General features: G+C 49.6%; 1 protein-coding gene across 1 annotated transcript in view; it reads right to left on the bottom strand.

Annotated features, from left to right (window-relative positions):
* The window catches only part of ANKH (ANKH inorganic pyrophosphate transport regulator), a 129,896-nt gene that overhangs the window by 25,612 nt on the left and 80,392 nt on the right, over positions 1-23,892 (bottom strand). Inside the window, exons 3-8 of the mRNA XM_008689920.2 lie at positions 21,114-21,232; positions 18,025-18,108; positions 11,513-11,683; positions 9,602-9,736; positions 7,473-7,565; positions 2,314-2,409 (exon numbers count right to left, since the gene is read on the bottom strand). Of these exons, the coding sequence (XP_008688142.2) occupies positions 2,314-2,409; positions 7,473-7,565; positions 9,602-9,736; positions 11,513-11,683; positions 18,025-18,108; positions 21,114-21,232 (698 nt within the window). The remainder of the gene's footprint in view (positions 1-2,313; positions 2,410-7,472; positions 7,566-9,601; positions 9,737-11,512; positions 11,684-18,024; positions 18,109-21,113; positions 21,233-23,892) is intronic.

Raw genomic sequence — 23,892 nt, 5'->3', positions numbered from 1 at the left:
AACAGCCATTTCAAGCATGGTGCCCACGTCTGGAGGTTCAGGGCCAGACAGCTGTTGCTACTCCCTGGAAGCTTCACAATTTGGACAAAAGGGCCTGGAGAGTGGGCCTGCAAGGCTGGCTTCCGGCTGGTTCTATTACAGGAGACCGGGCGACTCACCGATCCTCTCCGAGTCCTTTCCCTTCCGAAGAAACGAAGGGTTTTGACTTGGTTGTCTCCAAGTTTCCTCCCAGTGAAGGAGTCTGAGTCTCCATTTCTATGGGGAAAATCTACCCTGACGTATTCCACTTACAGGAAGGAGGATGGGATTAGAATAATGAAATAAATAAAATCTTTACATGGGAAATCTAAGCATTTTTCTAAATCATCACCACTTCAAAGCAAACCAGTTGCTTGTCTCAGAGGGGCAGATTATTGGCCGTGCAGCGACCGAGAGAAGGAATAGCCTTAAACCAAGCTGGCGAAGTCCTCCGTCCAACTCAACTGGAGCCAGGGGAAGATGTTTCACTAGAGGGAGCGGAGACAGAGAAGGTCAGACCTGGATCGCAGAGCCAGTGGCAACCACAGGCTTCTGGCGTTCAGTGAGGGATGAGGCCCAGGTCTCAGAACCTGGCGTCTGATTGGGCTCAACTTTTGACTTCCAATCATTTCCCATCGTCTCCAAAAGCTGAGGTCTGTTCCTGGAATAGAAACCTTCTCGGCTTTTTCTAAAATACTCTTTTAAACAGTTTCAAGGCTGCTCACTGTTTTCCTAATATTTTAGGGAACTATGGAAAAACTTGCACACCATAGAGAAATAACACAAATAGGGGAGCAAGGTTGCCTGGGGTAACCTGTCCCGACTACACAGGCGCCTTATCGGAGATTCCTCCTGGGTGATGGGACACCGGAAGATGCTCCTGAAGCCCCTCCTTGCGCCCCTCCCCCAGTGTCAGGAGGGATGGACTGGAGGGAGGGGCAGGCTGTGGCAAAGGGGCCGCTGAGGACACAAGGTTACGATGCACGACGTGACAGGCTATCAGCCTCGCGTGGCCCTTGTTACAACCTATTCAGGTGTGGGATCCGCGGACCAAAGATGAAGCTGTGGGCTTTGAGAAAATAGCCACTGAAGGTTTAAAATGTGTGTGGGGCTCGATTTTAAGGACCACTCCCAGGGCTCATCAAGCCAATGGTTCTTGTGATGACAGGAAGAGGGGCTAGAGCTCCCGAGAGCCTCTCATCAGTGTAACCAGCCCTTCTGCCCCGATGATGAGAGCTGCGCACCCCCGGCGTTTCTGGAACACACTTGCACTTTACACACAGAGAATTTCTACAGGACTTACTAGGAAATGTGATGCCACAACAACAAACAAGGAAAACTGAACGGAGTTCAAAAGACCCGCATTTCCAGGTGCCTGGGTCGCTCAGTTGGTTGGGCGTCCGACTCTTGATTTTGCCTCAGGTCATGATCTCAAGGTCATGAGATCGAGCCCTGCCTGGTCTGATGCTGCGCTCAGCAGGAGTCTGCTTGGGATTTTCTCTCTCTGCCTCCCCCCCACAATCCAGCGCACTCTAAATAAACAAAATCTTAAAAAAACCAAAAACCTACATTTCTTTTGACCTCTTTGTCATCTCCATCTTTAGAACTCAAAGGGCATCGTCTACAATGCAAGTTTGTTTATAAATGTGGTTTTTTTTGTTATTATAAACAACCTTAAACTATATACCATGTGTTTTGGGTTATAGACCACGTACATATTTTTCCCATGTTTTTTGAACAGTATCTTCTACATTGAAATCACCCACGGGGGCTGACGGAGGGAGGATGGTGTTGTCACTTAGGCTGTGCACAGAGCGCAGTGCCATCTGCGGAGGTCCACAGCTGCATCCTCGCGGGGGACGCGGGGCCTGGGCTAAGTACGTACCGAACGATGGGCAAGCAGACAGGACACGGCAGCAGCGTAAGTGTACTGGGAAAGGAACTTTTACTGGGGTAACTGAAGGAACACCAACTAAATTTGGAGACTGACAGGGATGTTTATACACTTGACCCTGGATGTTTAAAATGAGGTCAGAAGTTACGCGGTAAGACAAGAGTGTTATTAAAATGAAAGGCAAAGTCTGCCTTTCTTCAGCGTGTCAGAGGTCCCTGGAAATGCCAGAGGTCTACCCTTTATTCCTAGATTCAACGACCTCCTAAGGGGTACTGTTCGTATTTTGGGTGGTTAATTCATTTCGTATAACATCGCGGGATGGAATACAACACTCCCCCCTTTAAAATGGCCAGTGCCCGCTTTGCAAAACCCACGCACCGTGCTGCGGTCTCTCTCCTTACCGTGAGTGATAAGGCCATGCAGACAAACGTGAACTTCTTGATGTGGGCTGCGGTCACGGTGTTGCTTGTGCTCACCAGTTTGTTGCTGGGGTTATTCTAGGGGAAAAGAGGAGGACAGTGGTTATCCTTGGCTGACCGCACGTGCCGCTTAAAGAGCGTCTTGTTTCGGTTTTATCTGATGTGTCTGAAGTACAGATGTCACCTGACAGCTGGGAAGACGGCTGTTACTTTGTTTCTCTTAGACAGCTGTCAGGTGGCTGGACGTGAACACGAACGAGAGTGAGTTGCAGATGGAACACTGGGCAGCCCCCCCTCCCCCGCCTAGTCCTAGTGTGGCCCCTGCTGGTCACCTGGCATCTCCTTGAAGCCGCAGCCCTGCTCAGTGACCTTTGGGGCCCTGTCCTCCCCACTAGTGGCCCGGAAGCTCGAGTGGGCATTCTCAGCCCTGCTTGCCCTGACTCCGACTTCCCCATTCATATTCCAGACAGAAGCTCTTGCTGTTCCCTAACATCCTTGGTGTTTTCCTGTTTCTGTGCTTTTGTTCCTCCTTGTCCTGTTGGATCTTCTGATTTTCAAAACCCCTCTTCAGTGGATGTCACTGGCACAGCCTGTTTCTCTCTTCCCCTCTCTCTCTCTTTCTTCCTTCCTTTTCTTTCTTTCTTTCTTTCTTTCTTTCTTTCTTTCTTTCTTTCTTTCTTTCTTTCTTTCTTTCTTTCTTTCTTTCTTTCTTTCTTTCTTTCTTTCTTTCTTTCTTTCTTTCTTTCTTTCTTTCTTTCTTTCTTTCTTTCACAGAGAGAGAGAGACAGCCAGCGAGAGAGGCAACACAAGCTGGGGGAGTGGGAGAGGAAGAAGCAGGCTCCCAGCGGGGCAGGGAGCCCGATGTGGGGCTCGATCCCAGGATTCTGGGATCACGCCCTGAGCCGAAGGCAGACGCTTAACGACTGAGCCACCCAGGCGCCCCAGCCCATCTGTTTCTTACAGCCTCTCTGATCTTCTACTCCAGACTGCCCTGGAGCTCCCCTTCCTGGGATGCTGGGTGACCCTAGAGCTCTCCGGAGGTGGGTATGTATTCAGGGGGTATGCATGGAAGTGTGTGAGGTGGGCACTGGCTCTCTGAGGTAAAGGGCTGTGTACTTCACCCTACTCTTTCACTCCTGCAACTTAGCACCATCCTTCTTGAGTAGAGAAGGTGCCCATCTCTGTTAAACTTAATTTTAAGCAAAGAGTGCAGACAGCTCCAATGTCCTCTTGCATATTCCCGAGGCTTCCTGAGACCATCCCAGGGCCACTGCTAAGCACACCCATCAGTTGATCAAACTAGTGCATGGCCCCTCATCATGAAAATCAGTGAAGAAAAGACCACCCCCCTTCCCCACCTCCGTACGGATCCAGTCAGTCCCAGGGGTGACCGACGGAAGCAGCCCTGAGCACCTGGCTCGCTCTAGCTGAACGAAGGACACACGGGCACAGTGAGGACAGGTTCCACTTGGAAAAGAGCTTTTGATGGTTCCTTTACTTTGGAGGCTGTGGCGATCTCTCAATTCCTTTCCCCGAGATGCCGCCAGCACAAACCTTTGATTGAGTCTATGTTTTCCTAATTTCCAGCCTCTAAAGTAGAACTGCTTTTCTGAATAACAGATTTTATTTTTATAATTTTTATTTTGTTATATTAGTCACCATACAGTACATCCCCAGTTTTTGATGCAATGTTCCATGATTCATTATTTGCATATAACACCCAGTGCACCATGCAATACGTGCCCTCCTTAATACCCATCGCGGGCCTATCCCAATCCCCCAGCCCCTCCCCTCTGAAGCCCTCAGTTTGTTTCCCAGAGTCCACAGCCTCTCATGGTTCTGAATAACAGATTTTGCTGCTACAGCAAAGTGCAAGTCACAGTGGGTGGCTCTCTCCATCTCTGGTGCCCCAGGGGATCTGCGAGAGAGGTGCCCGGGTGGGCTCACCCCAAAGAATCAGGCAACCTCAAAGCATTCGTGTCACTCATGGTGGGACAGCGGCACGTCACCTGTGTCACCCGTGGTGGGACAGCAGGGCGCCAGAGAGCCTTCAGGTGTGCTTTGAAAGAGCACAGATTTCTGCCAGCAGGGTTGGAATAAACTTGCCCGTATCATTAGATTGGCATCTGTGTTTGGCTTGTTTGCCCAATCTGCCTAGAAACAGACCCTTTCACAGATGATAACTGAACACTGGAGAGATTTTGTACGAGTGGAAAACGCTCCCAGCTGATATTTAGTGAGAGCCATCAAGAGTTATGCAAGAAATGTTAAATCCCTTATTCTGGAACGCACAAAGAGCCTAAGGATTTCAACTGTCAATGCAGCAAATTCTGCAAGTCCACACAGAGGTGTCTCAGATTTGGGTGAATAGATGCCATTCACACGGACGGCTTGGAGGAGCTCCCTGGAATGCCTGGAAACAATGAGGGAGGCTCCAAAAGGATTCTGAGTAACTCCAGCTGCTGGCCAGGGGTACGCTCGTTCAAGGGACTTTTTCATAGCACCTAACCTCTGTGATCACGAACAAAACCTAGTTTTTCTTGGATGCTGCTAGTGCAACTGTACAGTGCTGCAGGGTGAAGTTCTACTGTTTCAAGGTAGCCAAAAAAATTCCAGATGAGACCTTCCCAGCCAGGAGGTTCTAAAACTTTAGTACCTGCTGTTCTCATCAAGTTTTATTATATAATCTGATTCTCCAAAAGCCAGAAATTTAGCAAGAAGACTTATATTCATCTTGGTTTTCTAGGATTTACTTCTTCTTTTTTTTAATATTTTATTTGTTTATTCGACAGAGATAGAGACAGCCAGCGAGAGAGGGAACACAAGCAGGGGGAGTGGGAGAGGAAGAAGCAGGCTCATAGAGGAAGAGCCTGATGTGGGGCTTGATCCCACAATGCCGGGATCACGCCCTGAGCCGAAGGCAGATGCTTAACCGCTGTGCCACCCAGGCGCCCCTCTAGGATTTACTTCTATACGCCTGTTCTTTAAAAGGAAAACAGCGATGCCTGTCAACAGATTGGATTAAACTGAGGCAAACAAGGACTGCAAGGAGAAAAATCTCCGGCGAGCCACTCACACCTTCTCAAAGTTTGCTCTCAACGGCCTGAGCATTTTTTAGGAGACGCTCTGCTTCCTGATGTTGCAAGACGCTGGCGTTTGAAATAGGTAGTGGGTCCAACTAATAGTCTATTGGGGAAGTTCCACCACCAGCAAGAGCCCTGGGCAACGCCACGGCTCTTATGTCATGGTAGGCAGCATGGTAGGAACCCCTAAAAAGTGAGCTGCCATTCACAGGTGAGTGTGGGCTGGGACGAGCGGCAGGTGACAGTGACAGGAAGAGCAGCGTGGGGGCTGTGCAGTGTAGAAGGGCATCACGGATGGGGACATGTGAACAGAGGTGTGTGTGTGTGTGGGTGGGTGGGTGGGTGAATGGGTACACGAGTCCGCTGGTGGACCACAAGAAGGAGGAAGACTCAGAGTGGATGCTGTCTTTCCAGACTTGAGCCTGCACCCCACTTCATCCCTGTCTGAGACGCCTGGGGAGTGCTCTGGGTCAGGGTGCGAGATGGAGTGGAAACCTTTCTGGGGCTCCACTCCACAGGTCGTGCCCCCTCCAGAAGCCCATAAACAGCCACACATTTGAGAAGCTGGAGGCTATGTGGAAGAGAGAGCTAAGCTTACAGCCTGTGGCCGGGCCTTGCTTTGTGTGCCTTCCCAGGCTTTCCTAGGCCCATGCGAGTCTGGGAGTGTGTGGGAGTGGGGACAGGGAGGAGGGAGGCCAGCCTGAACCAGCCAGAACCCACACTGCCCGAGCTGCCAGAGCTCATCTGCTGGGGTCCCTAGCAAAGAGGCCTCCTCTCCTCATATCCCAGGGCTCTTGTTGGGATCAGATAAAATGATATCAGCAATGGCTCTGAGCTGGTTCTAGAGAAATTCAAGGCAAAAGAGTTGCTATTAAAAGTACAAGTGCAGGTAGGTTGTGGGCTTCTTTCCTATTTTTCATTTCATTTTTTAAAAGATTTTATTTATTTATTTATTTGAGAGAGAGAGAGAGCGCACAAGCAGCGGGGAGGGGCAGCGGGAGAGGGAGAAATAGACTGTCCGCTGAGCAGGGAGCCCCATGCGGGACTCGATCCCAGGATCCTGAGATCATGACCTGAACCAAAGGCAGATGCTTAACCAACTGAGCCACCCAGTCTCCCCCCTATTTTTCATTGTAAAACATTGTATAGGGGTGCCGGGTGGCACAGTCGGTCAAGCGTCCGACTTGGTTTTGGCTCTGGTCGTGATCTCAGGCTTGTGAATTCAAGCCCGTGTTGGGCTCTGTGCTCAGCACAGAGTCTGCTTGAGTTTCTCTCTCCTTCTCCCTCTGCCCCCTGCTTGCTTTCTCTCTCTCTCTAAAATAAGCAAATAAATCTTTTAAAAAATTGTATACTATGTTTGGGGGTTACGCTTTGCTATAAATGTCTACAGGTTCAAGTCATTAAGTGTTAATGAACTAGACATCAATTCAATGACTGGTAGGACAGTCCGGACCCAGCCACAGGCTACAAGTCTGAAGGGTCGTGTGCCTGCCTAGGCTGCGTGAGCCGAGGCGGGAGGACAGACCTGCCGTTAACCGAAGAGTTCAGCGGGAATAAGTCCGCCGCAACCTGGACCCAGGCCGGCTGCACGGACAGCTTCGGGGTGCATGGGCCCTGAGTACGCTTTAAGAGATCCATCCAGAAGCTTACGAGCTCAAATGCACAATCCTGTCTGTACCTTCACATCTGCTATGAGGTCAGCAAAGCGTTCGTTTAATTAAAAAAAAAAAAAGCCACAGAGACAAAATCCAATGTAATAAACTTTTTTGAGAATATATTTTCCCTTTGCAAAAAATTCAGTAATTTCTCAATAGAAATAACCGAAAAGTGACCATAGTTTGGAGGACATTAGAGAATTAGCATCAAGGTAAGCTTAATTACTTCTGTTATTTTCTGAGAGAAATAGTCCACAATTACATTTGACACCCCCCACACCACGTTCACCTCACAGAGGGAGGTGAGACCGGGAAATATCAGGGCGTTCCTCAGTGGAGACGCCTGTCTATCAAAAGCTAATTTTAAAGAGTGTTTCAGACACCACGCCGTACGGGTTCTCACCTTGTCAAAAGCCGGGTAGACAGCACGGATTTCCGTCAACCAGCCATATGGCATGTGACCCACAGGGTATGTGGCTGTCAAGATTGCCACTGCCTACAAGAGAAAGAGCCAGCAGAGTGAGTGTCGGCATCCCAGAGAGCATCTCCGTGGCTGCTCTTGCCACACGGCAGAGGGAAGCTGCCGTCAGTGCAGCCACCACAGACGGATCACTCGCACTGGGTGACAAGCACTGGTCATTGGCTCGACAAGCTACGATTTGAACCCAGGCCCACCAGACCAACATCTATGCTCTTTCCATTGAGCCAAATGGAGCCGTCCAGTCCAGCCCAACTCTGGAGTCCCGAAATGCGATTGTGAGGCCTCTCTGCTCTCCAGACAGTGGGCTCAGGGCCCACCTCTATGCCTCCATCCTGTCCTTCTGGGTGGCTGGCAGGGTGCCATCGTTGGGGGCTTTACGGTGCTCTCCTTCCAACTCAACCCACTTTTAATCTGTCCAGCCAGGCTAGCCCAACTTTGATTTTTAATTTAAGAAAACTAGATATTTCTTACGGAAACCAAACATGTTCTTCTGTGAAAATGAGAGCTTTTCTTCTTATGTGAATGAAAAGGAAGGAGCATGAAAACAAAGCATCAAACCCCACATTTTGGCAGAGTTCAGCTCTAGCTAGGAAAGGAGAAGTACAGGCTTCATCTATTGTAATGAACATCGCAGTGATGCCTGGAACGTGAGGTAAGTCCCCAGCTAGGTGAGGACACTGCTGTGTGGCGGAGTGGTGGACCCAAGGCGAACCTCCCCTTGGTCACCTTCCCGCTGTGCGAAGCAGGGACCCCCCCTCAGACCTGCCTTTCTGTTCCTCCGGCAGAACCATGAGAATAATGAGATCCATCACACAGGTTTGCTGGGAGTCCACGAAATGTGCATAAATGGTGGACACGGAGTAGATGATCAATGAATGTCTGCTCTGGACCCCACACGCTGTGTCTCAATGCCATTGAGGTCATTTTAGAAATGGCTCTACTGTATCCTTTACCTTGTGTTTTTTTTTTTTTTTTTTTTTTTTTTTTTTTTTTTTTTAAGGGGAAGGTGGAATTCTGGCACACAGTGATGGGGTTCACATACTTTTTTCCTGAGCAACTGAAACTGATGTCGTTACCTAAAAAAGCTGTTGGGTTACAAGAGCCACCCAAGATGACCTTTGGGATCCCAACACAAAATCCAGGAACAAACTGAGGCAGGAGAAAGCATCCTGCTTGTGATTTATGTGCTTCTCTTTCCAAGACCACATGAGCTGCTTCCCAGGACATGGAAACTGGCAGGAGATCCCAGGCTGGAGACAGGCTGACAGCGCATTCAAGGGTGACGTGGAAAGAGAAGGCCCTAATGAGCGGCCACCAGCCTTCCTGAAGGATCAGCAGTTCTAGGGACAGAATCAAGTCTCCAGAGGGCAGCGGAGGAGGAGACAAATGAAATAATTCCATTTGTTCATACCATAATTGAAAGATGGAAAAAGTGATTCAACTCTTTCTTTGGAGTGGTTGCCAGTTTCCAGATAAATTTCTTGAGTTGTGAGTGAGTAAATAATGGAGATCCTCATTTGGGGGAGGGCAGATTGCCAAAGAGCACACAGAGCCATGATGGGCCGGGGGTGGGGCGTGGTAGGTGCGGGAAGGCGGGGCAGGAACAGGTGAGAGTGGGCTGGGTCAGAATGGGGGCCCTGGGCCTCACGGTCTGGGCCTGGTCACGTCAGCGGCTGTATGGCACCGTCTGTGGTCTTCTGCCACCACGGTGAGGCCACCGACTTCACGGGGAAACAGAAAGCCCACTGGGCGGGAGTCAGAAAAATCTGGATTCAACTACCAGCCCGGCTTCTTGCTAGTTTTGTGCCCTTGCCTCAGATCTGGTCAACAAGAAGAATGAAGGAGATGTCTCCTTCCATACTCATAACAGTAAACAGTTACATGATTCTAAGATCCTCATGGCTCCTGAGTGTGAATGGGTCCCCGAATTTGATACCACAGAATTGCCCGAGCTCTCCTGACGAATCGGAAACAAGTCTGCATCCACCTCCCCGCAACCCCCACCCTTCACAAGGTGACCACGAGTGCCCCATCCCCGGAAACTGCCCTACCTCGGTAGCTGCAGAACTGCCACCGAGGTCCCGGGAAACAAAGAGGTTGACAATCGGCCGACTGATTCTCTGCGTAGCCAAGATGAGGGCCAAAGGCCACCAAAAGCTCAGCATCTTTCTTATGGTTGCATCTCCCTGCGTTAAGAAACGGAGATAAGAATTCACTAAACTCTAGAAGCAGAACAGAAAAAACAATGCGGAGCCAAAGCTTTTCCTTTCGATGTCAATCATGAGTCAATTCATTGTACTTAAAAATAATATAAGGAAAAGCCTCTGTAGCCAAGCCAATCTGAATTAAAATAAAACGTACAGTGTTATTAGAAATTAACTCAGACAGTTGGCAAGCTACCGTGAAGCCAAAACCCACATTTAAGTTTGATGGATCCAAACCACTGTTCTCCAAGCAGGGCAGCTCTAGCCCGGGCAGCACCCAATTCCACGGCCTGGGAAACGGGCTAGAAATTGGTTTTTGTTTAAATCACCAAGCTGACTGGCTAGAAGCCATGTCAGTAAGAGGTTAACTCTCAGAAGTAAAAAGAGAAAAATATTATAACTTTTTTTTGTAACCAGTCAGGTCACAAGTGGGCCTAATTATTTGGGTATAAATCTACCACCAAGGTTCTTATTCTCAAAGGTCTGACAGAAGTCACGTGAACGTTCAGGAGCATAAAAATAAAAGCACGGTCAAGAGAATGTGATTTATTCAGAATACGACAAAGCAAAGAGGTGTGCAATCTCTCCAGCCTGGCTTTTATGATTGGACTCTGGTTTGGATCCGTCGGAGGTTACGAGTTACGTCGTGGAACCGTGCCAGCCGCTTTCATTCCCCTTGCCGGGGGCTCAGTGGTCACAGATGCATTGCTACCATCAAGACCAATTTGGTGCAGTTGTCCTAGTGATGGAAACAACTACATCAGATTTTATCGACGGCCTGCCCTCAGCTCGAGGTAAGTGGTCAATACAATTATTGTTCTGACGCGCCAAGAGTCACCTGTGGTCAAGGGCGGGAGCAGAGGGTGGAGAGCGGGGATTTATTTGGGGCTACGCGGAAGCGTGGATATCGGCCTCACAGCTCGATGGAAACCAAGCCCAGGGATGTCTGGAACCGAAGGGTGGGCAAGAGTAGCACGTACATGTCAGGTACTGTTTGCACTTAGGATGAGAAAGTGCCGGGCCGCTCGTGGGGGATTATATTCTCCTAGGATCTGAATCCATTTTGGAGGCACAGGCCAAGCTCCGCGGCCTTCCGGGAGGCAGGGGGACCTTCTCAGGCCCCATCACTGCCTCCTTCTCTGAGCTTCGAGGCTCGTGTATTCGCACAGCCGATCTGCGTGCCGTCTCGGGGTCGCGTCTACCTGTTGCTTCTGTGTTGGGCTTGCCTACCAGATGAGCTGTAAAACGGCTGCTTGAGGGCAGAGGCCAGATTTTAAGCTCTTCTGTGCCGCCCACAGTGCTACACGCTCTGCTCACTCCCCAGATGGTGCCCAAGCGAACGATTGCGTTTGGCCAGCATGGAAAGTATAAACAAAGCCTCGGGCTCTGCTGTGAACTGAAAAATAGCCCAAATGCGAGTTTAAAGGTACCGTGGGCCCCAAAATACTTGTTGATTAATATATGGAATGATTTACTTTTGACAATGGAGGGTAAGAAGAACCAAAAATGGCATATCTACTCTTTAGCCCGGCCTAACCTACTGTGCCTCAGTTTCCCGACTGGAGGCTGTACAGTGACCTCTGAGACCGCTTGCGTCTCCCGAGACCCTCCGCCTGTCTCTGCCTCTGGACATGCCCTAGCACTGGCCCTCTTAGGGCACGTGCTTATATACAGGTTTCCCATTTCCCAGAGGGCTGGGGTAGAACCCCGTGGCCCTCGGATGCACAGACAGGCCGTGGGTGCATTCGAAGGCCGTACCCCCAGCTCCGGTCCGCTCCTGTCGGGGATGATGTCGTGGATGTTCTTGTAGTAGCCCAGGCACAGGGTGGTGCAGCGCACGAGGGCGCCCATGTACAAGGACAGGATGGGGATGAGCAGAGGCTCTCTGCACTCCAGGTGGCTGTGCAGTAAGATGGCGACAAACACGACCTGGAAGGTGGGAAGACAAAGACGAGTCAGGGCGGAGAAGATGGAACCAGTCTCTGCTGAGCAGGGAGCCTGACGCGGGGCTCGATCCCAGGACCCCGAGATCATGACCCGAACCGAAGGCAGACGCTTCACCGACTGAGCCACCCAGGTGCCCCTCTAAGATTTTTTTAAGGCAACTACGTATCTGGTTACCACTCTCGCTACAAAACATTCAGATACTTTGGTCCCCTGGACCCCCAAAACACGTGGTAGAGGTTTGCCCTCTTGAGCCTGGATCCTGACACATGTAATCCGCACCGGAGGACCTGAGTCCACAAGGAGAAAGTAGTGGTGATCACTGACATATACAGAAAAATAGACATTAACATTTGTCAGATGGAGTTCACTAAAAATGCTGCAAAAAGCATCGGTGTTAATTATTAGAAAACAAAGTAAATTAAAATTAAAAATACCAACTTACAAAAGTGGAAGAGGTCAAAAAAATAGAGTCAGGAGGGATTAAAACAATAATAAAGTATTGATCTCTACTGACTGTACAATCTCTAAAACAAATTTAGCAATGTATTTAACTTTCCTGTCCACGAAAATCAGAGAAGCAGCCCAGCCTCTGTCCAGAGCCGTCTGGGATTCACACATTCAGAAGACACGGAGCATATGCAGCACGAAAATTAACTAGTGGAGGGGTGGACACTATTCTTGAGCTCCACTGACTTTTTTTAAAGATTTTATTTTCAAGCAATCTGCACACCTAACGTGGGGCTTGAACTTACAACCCGGGGATCAAGAGTCGCGTGCTCTCCTGTCTGAGCCGGCCAGGCGCCCGTGAGCTACCGTGACTTTAATGGCCAAATATCCACAGAACAGGCATGCGAAATACACCACCACTGAGTGATCCTGACCCGAGGAGTCTTATCCGATCACTGCAGTACCAAGAAATCAGTGATGACAGGAAGTTAAAAAGGAAGCTGGAGACCGAGTGTGATTAACTGGATAAGCACATTCAGTCGCTGGAGGGAGCACAGAAACACAGCGTAATACAGAGAAACCTCGGAGCGCAGTACGGGTATCAGACGCTGGAGGTGGCTTGTTTGCAGCACGGGGTGCGTCTTGTGCCAGCCGTCATTCTCAAACCCTGCACACGAGGCCGATTCAGACCGGGAGCCTCGGGGGGTGCCGACGACAGAGGCACGGCTTGGCCGTGTGGTCACAACCAGGCTGCCACGGCACCGACGATGTGAGCGGGCACAAGCAGGCATGGTGCTCACACTCCCGCTCCCGCTCCTGAGGGTGCTGCGGAGCCCACGGATGGAAGTCAGGATGCCCGTAACTGGCTCTGTGCCTGTTCCTTCCAAGTGGAACAAGTATAGAGTGTCCACTGAAAATGCGGACACCAGCTGGGGAAGCCTTGCTAAGGACGCGCTGTGCTAGGATCAGGACTGGGAGTTCTGTGACGGGGCCCAGACGCGCGGGGATGTGTCTAATGCATCAGGTGCTCTAAGGAGCCACCATGCCAACTCCTGCTCGCACGTCTGCAGCAAGCTGACCGTCTGGCAGACAGAAACCCACAGTGTAAACGAAGGTGATCGTTGGGCAGAGGCTGAAAACTCGCACGAGAAAGGAGTACACGAGGACCGAGCCCTCCGCAACCAAGTCCGGAGAGGCTCCCGGGGCCGTCAGGAGGGCCACGCGAGACGGAGGCCTGCTGAGCAGGACCACAGAGGAGGAAGTGGACAAGAAGGAAAAGGGGGACAGGAGCAAAAGAGAAGTAAGTGTGGTGATGACAAGAAAACGGCCTGGGCCGCAGGGCGGGCCATGCAGGACACGGGAGGGGGCTGCCCCGGGCCGGCGGCTCTCACACGGCCTCCCTCACATTGAACAGCTCGATGCCGTGGGGCCCAGCACCCACCACAGAGCTACATCATCACTGCAGATTGTACTCTTCATCAATTTAAAATAACACAGGGCCTTCTGCCTTTCAATCCAGAACTATGATTTTGAATCTGATATTGCCACCAAAAACATGGGGTCATTTCTGAGCGGGAACCTACTCTCCTTGGTGAGGGTTTTCCCAGGGAGAGTCTGTTCTGCGCTGGCCCAAGAATCCAGTGATAAACAAGATCGTCCCAGACCCTGTCCTCCGGGAGCTGACAGTCTGGTGGGGGAGCCGGGACGTGCATCAGACGATGACGCTGGCGAGCATCCGCCGACAGGTGAAGGAAGCGTGGCTTTGCTGGGGCGGGGCAGCTGCTGTGACGGAGGGCATCCCCTTGGGTGCCGTCTGAGCTGAGACCCGCAGCCTTGGCAGGACGTAGCCAGGCGTGGCAGGAGGCCGAGGCAGGTAGGGGGACCTGAGGCAGAGCATTTCCTCCCGGGCAGAGGGGCCGAAGCAAAGGGCCCCGTGGAAGGGGCCTCTGCCATACCAGGGCCCTGAATGGAGTGCCCGTGGCTGGGGTGCTGAGAGCGAGGGGATGGGAGAAGAGTGCCAGGCTGGAGAGGAAGCAGGGCCCAAGGGTCTTCAGCACTTTGTCGGCCATGGTCGGGATTTCGATTGTTTCTCTTAAGAACCCCGGGAAGCATTTTTTAAAGCAGCTTCTAAGCAGTGTGGCCAGAATTTCCAAGAGCAGAGATCACTGTGGCTGCCAGTGGGGAAGGAAGGAAGGAAGGAAGGAAGGAAGGAAGGAAGGAAGGAAGGAAGGTGGTCCAGGTGGGACAGATGATCCTTTGGCCCCGGGGCGGGGGGGGGGGCGCAGCCGAGATGGGGAGAAGAGGGCAGATGAAAGACACATCCAGGAGTAAAACGGAAAGGCCTGGTGATGAGGAGGCTACTCCTAGGATGGTCCCCAGGCTTCTGGCCCCATGACAGTGCCACTGATCTGCTCAAAAACGAAATGCTTGATAGAGAAGGTGCGAATGCTCACTCAGGGAGGCGCTGAAGGATCCGAGTACAGCCACCACCAGGCATTTAGACTGTTGTCTGGAGCTCGGAGGAGAGGGCCTGGCGATGGATATTTGGGAATCACTGGTTCGGTTGCAGATGGTGTCGACCTAGGGCATGAATTAGATTCTTCTCCAACAGAACACAGAGAGGAGAGAGAAGGGTCTCGAGGAATGTCCACATTTTTACCTCTGGAGAGGAGGTGAGCCTTCAGAACGCGGAGACAGATCAGGACTGAGGTGCTGAGCACTGGAGGGAGGGAGCGGGCTGTGCAGGAGGGAGCAGTGAAGAGAGTGAAGAGAGGGCCAATACGTTGCCTGAATGTCCAGTGGACTGAATGACACCAAGGTCATTAGCAAGAACTGTTTGGGTGAACCCACGATGGGGGGTGGGGGGGAAGCTGACTTGGACGCAGTGAAAGAATAGAAGCAAAAAAGAAACGGAGACAGTGAGCGAAAACCACCGTTCCGAAAGCCTGGCTGTGAAGTAGTAGAATTGTAGCTGGAGAGGCACAGGGGAGCAGAAAAAGCTGCTTCCTGTTGTGTTAAAAGGGCAGACACCCGAGCATGATCAGCGTCCAAAGGACCGAGGAGGGAGAGATGGATCACGGAGAGCCGGCCGAAGCTCTTGAGAAAGCGCAGGATCCAAGGCACAGGCCGAAGAAGTGGTTCCGGACCATAGAGAAGGGCCGCCTCGTCTCCCAGAAATGCGCAAAACGGAGATGACGCAGGGTTGGGAGGCAGGCTCGTAGGGCTGGCGGCCAGAAGTTGAAGGATTCACAGGAGTGGGAAGGGAGCTGGGCCACTGGGAAGAGTGGGGAGGGGAGGGACCCCCCATGTAGCTCCTGGAGTCCGATGCCCTGTGACTTCCTGCAGGAGCACCAGCTACCTGGGCACAGGTGGTGAAAGGTGCATCGTAGGGGGCTCAGGAGTGGGCTCTCGCCAGCAGGCTGAGATGAAAAGACAGGGAGCAAAGGGACTGACACCAGTGTTGTAACACTGCTGACCTGGGAGGGTGGCCTCCGGTCCCGGGGCCCTCGGCTGAGTTCAGAAGGCCAGGGCTAGGCCGGGAGGTCCCAGGAAGGTCCAACAACCTCAGGAGAATGCCCATGTTGATACTGAGCAAATATTGACCAGGTGATTGTGAAATAAAACAGGAACAGCGATATTTTTCATAAATTCTTTGGCAATATAGTAGAACGTACCACTGTTTTTTTAAAAAAGATTTTATTTATTTAAAAATACAGAGAGCAAATGAGAGAGAGAGTGAAAGAGCACAAGCAGGGGGAGCAGCAGAGGGGGAGGGAGAGGCAGACTCCTCACTGAGCAGGGAGCTTGATATGGGACTCGATCCCAGAACACTGGGATCAGGACCCGAGCAGAAGGCAGATGCTTAACCGACTAAGCCGCCCAGGCGCCCCTAGAACGTAGCAGTATTGACAGTTATGGAGACGCGGAAGAGCACTACTGCGTGGGTGAGCCGAACCAAGGGAGCTTCCTTGTACGATGGTGAGAGATCAAGGAGCTTAGTGAAAAAAATTCTTTTAAAAGATTTGATATATTTATTTATTTGAGAGAGAGAGCGAGAGCACATATGAGAGCGGGAGGAGGGACAGAGGGGAGAGACAGGACAAGCAGACTCCACACTGAGCAGAGTCCAAGGTGGGCTTGATCCCATGACCGTGAGATGCCACTGAAGTTGCCACTGAAATGCCAAAATGCAAGGCATTCTAAACTATTTTCAACTTACCGCTGGCGATTACTTGCTATCTATCTATGCCAAAGTGGTATTTTCAAAGGACTTTGCCTAAGACTTATTTACTCATAAATTTGGTAATTAACAAATGCTTTCAAGAAACAGAAGAATAAAGCTGGGGGGGGGGCAGGAGTAATAACAGACTTAGGAACAAAAATTGCATTTTTTCCTCCAAACTTTCAAACTACAAGGTTTAAAATAACTACTTCACCAGGAATAGCCCGAGGCCAGATGGCATCTGAATCCAGCTCCCATCTCTCCTACCAACCAGATACGATTATTCTGCACTTGTGAGCCCTCCCAGCAGGCGCTGGCCCCGGCCAGGTTTAAAACCGAGAAGGAAAATGGCCGTAGGCGTACTGCAACGCATTTTTCAGGGATATGGTTTTCTCTTCTACTCTTAGATGCTCACTATATTTATCTGAGGCAAAGGTAAGTGGTTTTTTGTTTGTTTGTTTGCCCTTAAGAAAACACACACCTACAAATACTCAATTGCTGATGCCAATGTTGCAAATGAGAGGTGTGTCCTTAATTTCAAATTAATTTGTACCAGTGATTAGAGTGAATAAGGCAGTTTAGTTCATCTCCCAGAGGATGAATAAAAGGAAGATCAGGACAAAAATCTCTAATAACTCACAAAGAAAAATAACAAATATACATCAAGGGATGACGTGAGCTAGTGTTCAGATATGCGCGCACACACACACACACACACACACACACACACACACAGTGTTAACAGGAATTAATTTAAATTACTTTTAGTAGTGATCCATGGAGTAAATGCAATTAATTTGGAAATGTAATTGTTGGTCTTTAGGGAGGTATTAACAGTAGATTATTTCAAAAAGGTGGCTAATAGACTAGTCTGTATGATGGGAAACCAGGCAGAAATGCATGGAAATGCTCACAGAACGGGACTGAGAATTGGAAAAGGAGCTTAAAAGTCAGTCCATCCCCCCTCCTCTGTGAAGAAACGGTTCCCTCACACCCCTGATTGTAGGAACTACAGCTAATTTATAGATGACAGGAATTAAATCTAATTTTCTGCTGAAATTTTTCATGCAGTATCCTGGTGGCAGGAGAAAGGAAGGAATGTGGAAATCCAGGGCTGAGGCCAGACCTGGACTCCACAGAAAGGGCAATGTAGGCCTTCTTCTCAGAGCGTGTCGGACTCCCTGGCTCTTGTTAAATGGGGGCTAATGACCGTGTGAATGGCAGTCCTGTGTGGCGTCTACACGAGAAACAACATGGAAGAAGGATTCCTAAGAGCTCCCTCTAGAGCTGAGGGACAGACCACGTATTGTGCGGCCACACAGAGGGCCAAGTGTGCGCCCAGCCAAGCGCACCGCGGCCCTCTGAGCACCAAACATAAGTGCGCTGGGACCCAACCGTCACTGCACAGGCGAGCTCTGTCAGCCTAAAGGCCCAAACCTCTGATACTGAATTTAAATTCCTACACCTTCCTTCTCGCAGGATTACACGTACTTGTATTGCAAGAGCTCTCATTGTCTCACTCGTTCAACACACCTTCACCGATGACGTCCACGTCTGGTTTGAGTAACGCCGGAAGGCCCCGCAGAGGGAAAGCATGTCAATGAGGCGGGAGTGGGCTCCGAGGAGCTCCCGCGGACACAAAGACCATACTCACCTGAGCTATGACATCGGAGATGGAGGCACATCCCACGAGGAAGCTGTATTTGTGTTTTAGGAGAATGCCAGCATGGGTCCATGCCTGCCGGAAAGAAAAGAATTTGGCATGAGAGACGCCGTAGGGATCGGATGACTTCTGGTCGTTATGATTTATGGGGCATTCTGGAAATAGACTTTCTACCACCACCCCCCCCAACCTTCAGAGCATAGGACAAACCCTCCGTTGGTCAGATGACTGTAACTTGGCCTGGTGGCTAGGTCCTCATTCGATTTCTAAGCGGAATCAGTAATCGCACAGTATTTATTTCGTACCAGGGGTCACGCAGACCAGGGTGCTGGCTAGTTTTCCTGGCAGGAAAGCTAGGTGGATACCAGGAACGGACGAGACACCATCTCTCTCTCTGCGGCAGCCGGAATGACAAGGCAGAAACATGCTCCTTCTACGAAGCGTGTTGTAACGAGGGCTCAGTGTGGTTCTGAGTTATGAGAGGCATTACAGGGTCTCATCAGATGATGAGGGCTCTACTCCTTCCTTCTGTTCAAGTTGGGGCAGGGTCTGATCTGACACTTTGCCTCTGACGGAAAGGAAGAGGAAGGTCCTCGAAGGGGAGCAGACGATGAAAAGCCCGGGCGGTCGGTGAGTTGGGAGGTCAGAAGTTCAAGACGGGATCAGTGTGAGGATTATCCTTCTCACCCGGAAGGGCCAGTGTGGACCGACACCGCAATAACGCTTCGTGTGAGCTGCGCGCCACCAGACAGAGAGGATTTATTCCCGAGCTCTGTGTCGGGACTTCATATACAGCAGCTGTTATGCCTGCTTCCTCCCTCAGCTCACAGGTCTCAAGGTGTCAGATGGGGAAAGAAATGCAAACTGTCGATAACATTTGCAAACAGCGGCTTGTGGGCTCCCCTTGTTGACCAAAGCCATCCGGATGATAAGCTTTGTGGTTTTCAAATATTCTCTCTCTAACCGATGTATTAGGGCCGGTGAAGGTGTGTAAGGGTGTGAGCCTGGGGAGATGACCTGGCCCTTTATAAATGTTCATTATTGTGTTTTTTATGAATAGTCTCTTACTGCTGGGTCTTTGGGGGCAGTTGATACGTGAAAAAGGAAAGTAAAGGTGTTAACCACCAATGTTTTGGTGTTATGCTGAGTTTTAGAAATTCTCTCACGGCAAATAAATACAGCTGAAGAGAAATGGAACATAGGGCACAGGAGAGTCTGGGATTCACTTTTAGTCCCAGGTCCCTGAATTCACCGTATAATCGTAATTCTTCCGTGTGTTCACAGAGCCCCCATATAGATGGGGGGCAGGCAACAGGGTTGTATCCGGACTCCGTCTAGGAAGCCCAACTTCTTTGAAGATGTGATAAAGGTCACTGCACTCAGTTTTCCGATTCCAAGCACTATGGTGCCCCCTTAGGCCAGCATGGGGCACCGTGGGGAATCCAGTTCTAGGAAATCCAGCCCCATTTGCCTTCTTTCTTTTTTTTGGAGTATGTGTCAACTCCCAGAGTAAATAGAGAGTAATTTCTGATGGTAAGTAAGAAAAAGAAAAGCCAGGTACCAGTGCTCCAGTGGCCAAATTCTCCCACTTAAACCAACGTCACACCAACTGAGAATCAGAGCCTTTGTGTGAAAACTGCGAGTTTAAGGTCACCGTGCAGACTGCTGGAAAGCACTCAGAGAGTCCATGAGGCCACGTGCATAAGCTAACTACAGGCAGTTTAACACTCCTGGTAACATCGGAGAAGGTGGACCACACGTAGCTGACTTTGGCTCATTTCCCCAAGGATGCAGGGCTATGGTCTCACCTCTGTGTGGACGCCCACTTACCTCACGCATCGACAGCACATAAAGCTTAAGGGGAGGGGTGGTGAAAAACTGTACAGATGAGCATATTTTTAAGTCTGCCCACCCCCCAAAGTAATTTCAAATGGAGCCCAAAGAAGGGGTTTATTTTCTGGCACTGGACATTCCTGGAAATATATATATATATATATTTTTTTTTTTTAATTTTTTTTTTTATTTTTTATTTTTTTGCTAAGTCTCTTTTATAACTCTCAAAAACACAGAGGTATAGAAAAAAAGCCTTCTCTGAGAACTCTTCAGTATCATGACAAAGAATTTAATCTATGGCAGTGAGCCGCCCTTAGTAATGTAGTAAAGCTGGTTATTAAAGTAATGAAATCCTATCCATATTTTCAAGAGATTCTTATTCTAAACAGCTTTGGGTGCTTAAGCCACACAGATGGTAAGTTTATCAGGAAGCTGTCCCTGATCCCTTGATCCTGAATATATCAGCAAAGAACTTTATATTGAAATACAATTTTCAAATAGGCTCTCTTGCCTCTTGCCAGAACTTGTGACAAATACAGACGATTCTCATCAAATAAATGGACCAGATGGGCTGGTTACGAGTCCGTGGTCAGCTGGAACCTTCCTGCACTGCCGGTGGGGATATAAAATGGTACAGTGGCCATGGAGCTCGGTACGAGGGTCCCTCACAAACTAAACATAGAATCACTATAGAATCCAACAATTTTACTTCTGGCTATCTATCCACGAGGATTAAAACAGGAAGCTCAAGGAGGTATTTTATACCCGTGTTCATAACCCATTATCAAAATAGCCAAAAGGTGGGAGTCACCCAGGTGTCCGTTGACGGACGAATGGAAGAACCAAATGTGGTCTACGCAGACAACGGACCGTGCAGCCTTAAAAAGGACATTCTGACATTTGCTACAAGATGGAAAAACCTTGAAGGCATTATGCGAAGTTAAATGAGCCAGCCACAAAAAGACAAATGCCGTCTCATTCCGCTCACAGGAGATCCCTCGATTGGTCAAATTCACGGACACAGACAGTGGAGCCATGGTGCTGGAGGTGGAGGGGACGGGAGCATGGGAAGTCAGTGTCTCACAGGGACAGAGTCAGTTTCACGGATAAGAGTTCTGAAGCTTCACAGCAACGTGAAGATAAGTATCTTATCTTATGCTATTGAACCATATGTGTAAAAATGCCTAAAGTGGCAAATTTTATGTTATGTACACCATAATTTTTTTTAAGTGCCCACAATTACTCACCATTGCATCCATAAAAGGGAAGGCAGCAAGATACAGGAAGGCCCTTCTCGTTTTGCTCCCCACAGACTCATCCACATGGTGTAGTTTATTGATAATATAGTAGCCTAAGTCACTGTAAGCTGCGAAGGGCCAAAAAACATACACGCAATATTTAGAAATTTAAGCTTTTTATCTTGAAGGTGCAAAAACAATGTTAAACATATTTGGGTTTTTTTTTTTTGTGTGTGTGTGTATAGAAAAATTAGAAAATGTAGATGGGAAAATAGAAAAAAAAAAATCATCTCCAATCTCACCCCTCTACCCAGAGGGGGTCACGGTTAATGCTCTGGGTTCTAACTGCCCAGTTCTTTTATGGGTGTGTGTGGTGGGCACATGTGTGGGGTATGCATGTGTGTTTTAACGTGAAAATAGGGTCATACCGTATATATATTCTTTTGTAAACCATAACTGTTTTTCCATGATCGGCTTCCACACTTTAATGGTTGCAATGAATTTCTTTTTGTAGGTTTACTCAGCATCAATTTACTCGATCTCCTATTATTATGCATTTAGGACGTGTCCATTAGTTTGATATCATGAAAGGGTACTTGATGGATTGTTTGGAAGCTGAATGTTTATATGGAGTGTTACTTATTTACTAAGAGAAAATTCCCAGATGTTAATATGCCTTTTCTTCCTTCCTCTTTCCTTCTTTCCTTCCTTCCTTTTTTTTTTTTCTTAGAGAGGGAGAGGGGAAGGGGCAGAGGTAGAGGGAGAGAGAACTCTCAGGCAGACTCCCCGCTGAGCATGGAGCCTGATGCAGGGCTCAATCTCATGACCCTGAGATCACGTCCTGAGCCCAAACCAAGAGTCAGATGCTTAACTCACTGTGCCACCCAGGCGCCCCTGTTAATATGCCTTTTCAATAAAAAATGTAAAGCTAGCTTTTCACGGCTTGCTATTCTTTTTGTTTCAGCTTTGGGAGGAGCATGTGGGCATTGAACTGAGTGCATTTGTAGCTGCCAAATACATATAAAGAAAGAGAAAGGTCTTTCTAGTGTATTTGCTGGGCATTCTGACAGGTACTGTGAGCAAAGATGAAATACACTATTAAGATATTTTTACCTCATTGATAGATGTTTAGACTATATCGTAAAATAATAATCTTTGTGTTTTCATAGTGTTTTATGTGGTGCTTTAATGGCACTGTTCCTGCTGTTTTCATTTTTCTATAAATATGAATATTAATGCAGTGGACAACTCCAGAAGCTGCTTTGAAATCAGAAAGGAGATAGAATGAAGTGAGAGTCTCACTTTATGTGAATAATAAGATCCGTCCTTCCACTTCAAAGTTTGGGGGATGACTTAGAACCATATGAACTGATAAGAAGAAGAAACTGATAGTAGAAATAAGCCTCCACTCTTTTTTCCGGATTAGTCTTGCATCGTGGGAATTTTGAATTGAGTCAGGTCTTCGGGATGATATCACACGGGTATTCAGATGCACAAATGGGAATCCCAGATGGGGAAGTAAAGTGATTTCAAGGGGCGGGGGGCTGGAATGGGTAAGACATCCTGAGAACGCAGTGGGATTTGGAAGGCAAATGCATGGGGAGAGGTCGAGGCCCTTCAAGCAGGGGCAGCGGGGAAAACCAAAATGTGAGCTGCCAGGTGAGCAAACATGTCAGGTGTGGAGTGTGGTGGGGCCAGCAGAGCCACTGAGGCAGCAAGAAGAGAAATCCAGGAGGGAGGGTATGCCAGGGCAGAAAGAGCAAAGACTGGGAAAGGTGGGACGAGGAGGGAAGGAGGCAGCTGTGATGTCCGCATTTGGATCTGAAGGCACACAGATTAGATTCGATGAGCAGATTAGAGAAGGCATGACCTGACCCTGGAAGGCTCAGGGAGGGGCCGGAGGGAGCCCTGCAGCCTGCCTTCCCCACCAGGTGAGAGGTGCACTCAGACCTGGGCTGTGTCCTTAAGCACGTGAACGGTTTACCTGGGCTTCTGAAACCAGGAGGTTTCGCCTCAGACTTTATTGTTGCTGCTGATTATGGGCACATTCGTTTCATTCAGTCGGGGACCAGCCATTGTGCTGGGACCTGCCAGGAGGCCACCCGGCCTGGGCCCAAAGACTGTCCCACCCTGGTGGACAAAGGCCGCTGCAGGTAAAGGCAGCCGAGCTGGCTGAGCAGAGCAGCGCAATGCCAGGGGCGAGAGCCAGGTGGCCAGGAATAGCTCGTAGACTGAAACTCCAGGGTAAGGTTTAGAGCCCAGAGACAAGGCCATGGAGTGCACTTGACAGGTCTCTGAAACTGGGGAAGGCCGAGAGCTAGAGGTGTGACCGGATCAGACACGTCCCTGCAGAATTCACATGTTGAGTCCTGCCCGGGGGACTGCAGAATGTGACCTTATTCGGCGACAGGGTCATCGCAGATATAATTAGGTAAGATGGGGTCACACTGGAGCACTGTGGGCTCCCAATCCAATATAACTGGGGTCCTTCTAAAAAGAGGAAATCTGGACACAGAGGTGGACACACACAAGGAGAATGCCTCGTGGATGTGAGGGCAGAGATGGGGGTGATGCGTCCACACACCCAGGAAGGCTCCAGGTTGCCAGCAAACCACAGAAGCTTGGAGAGAGTCCTGGGGCAGGGCAGTGTGTGTGGGGGGACCACCCCTACTGACAGCTCAATCGTCTAGCCTCCAGAACTGGGAGACAATACATTTATGCTGTTTCAGCCTCCCAGTCTGTGGTGCATTGTTAGGACAACCCTAGCAGAGCCACACAGGAGGCTTCT

The sequence above is a fragment of the Ursus maritimus genome, unplaced genomic scaffold (genome assembly GCF_017311325.1).
Source record: "Ursus maritimus isolate PB19 unplaced genomic scaffold, ASM1731132v1 scaffold_15, whole genome shotgun sequence".
NCBI lineage: Eukaryota > Metazoa > Chordata > Mammalia > Carnivora > Ursidae > Ursus > Ursus maritimus.
This window is presented reverse-complemented; position numbering and strand designations above follow the sequence as displayed.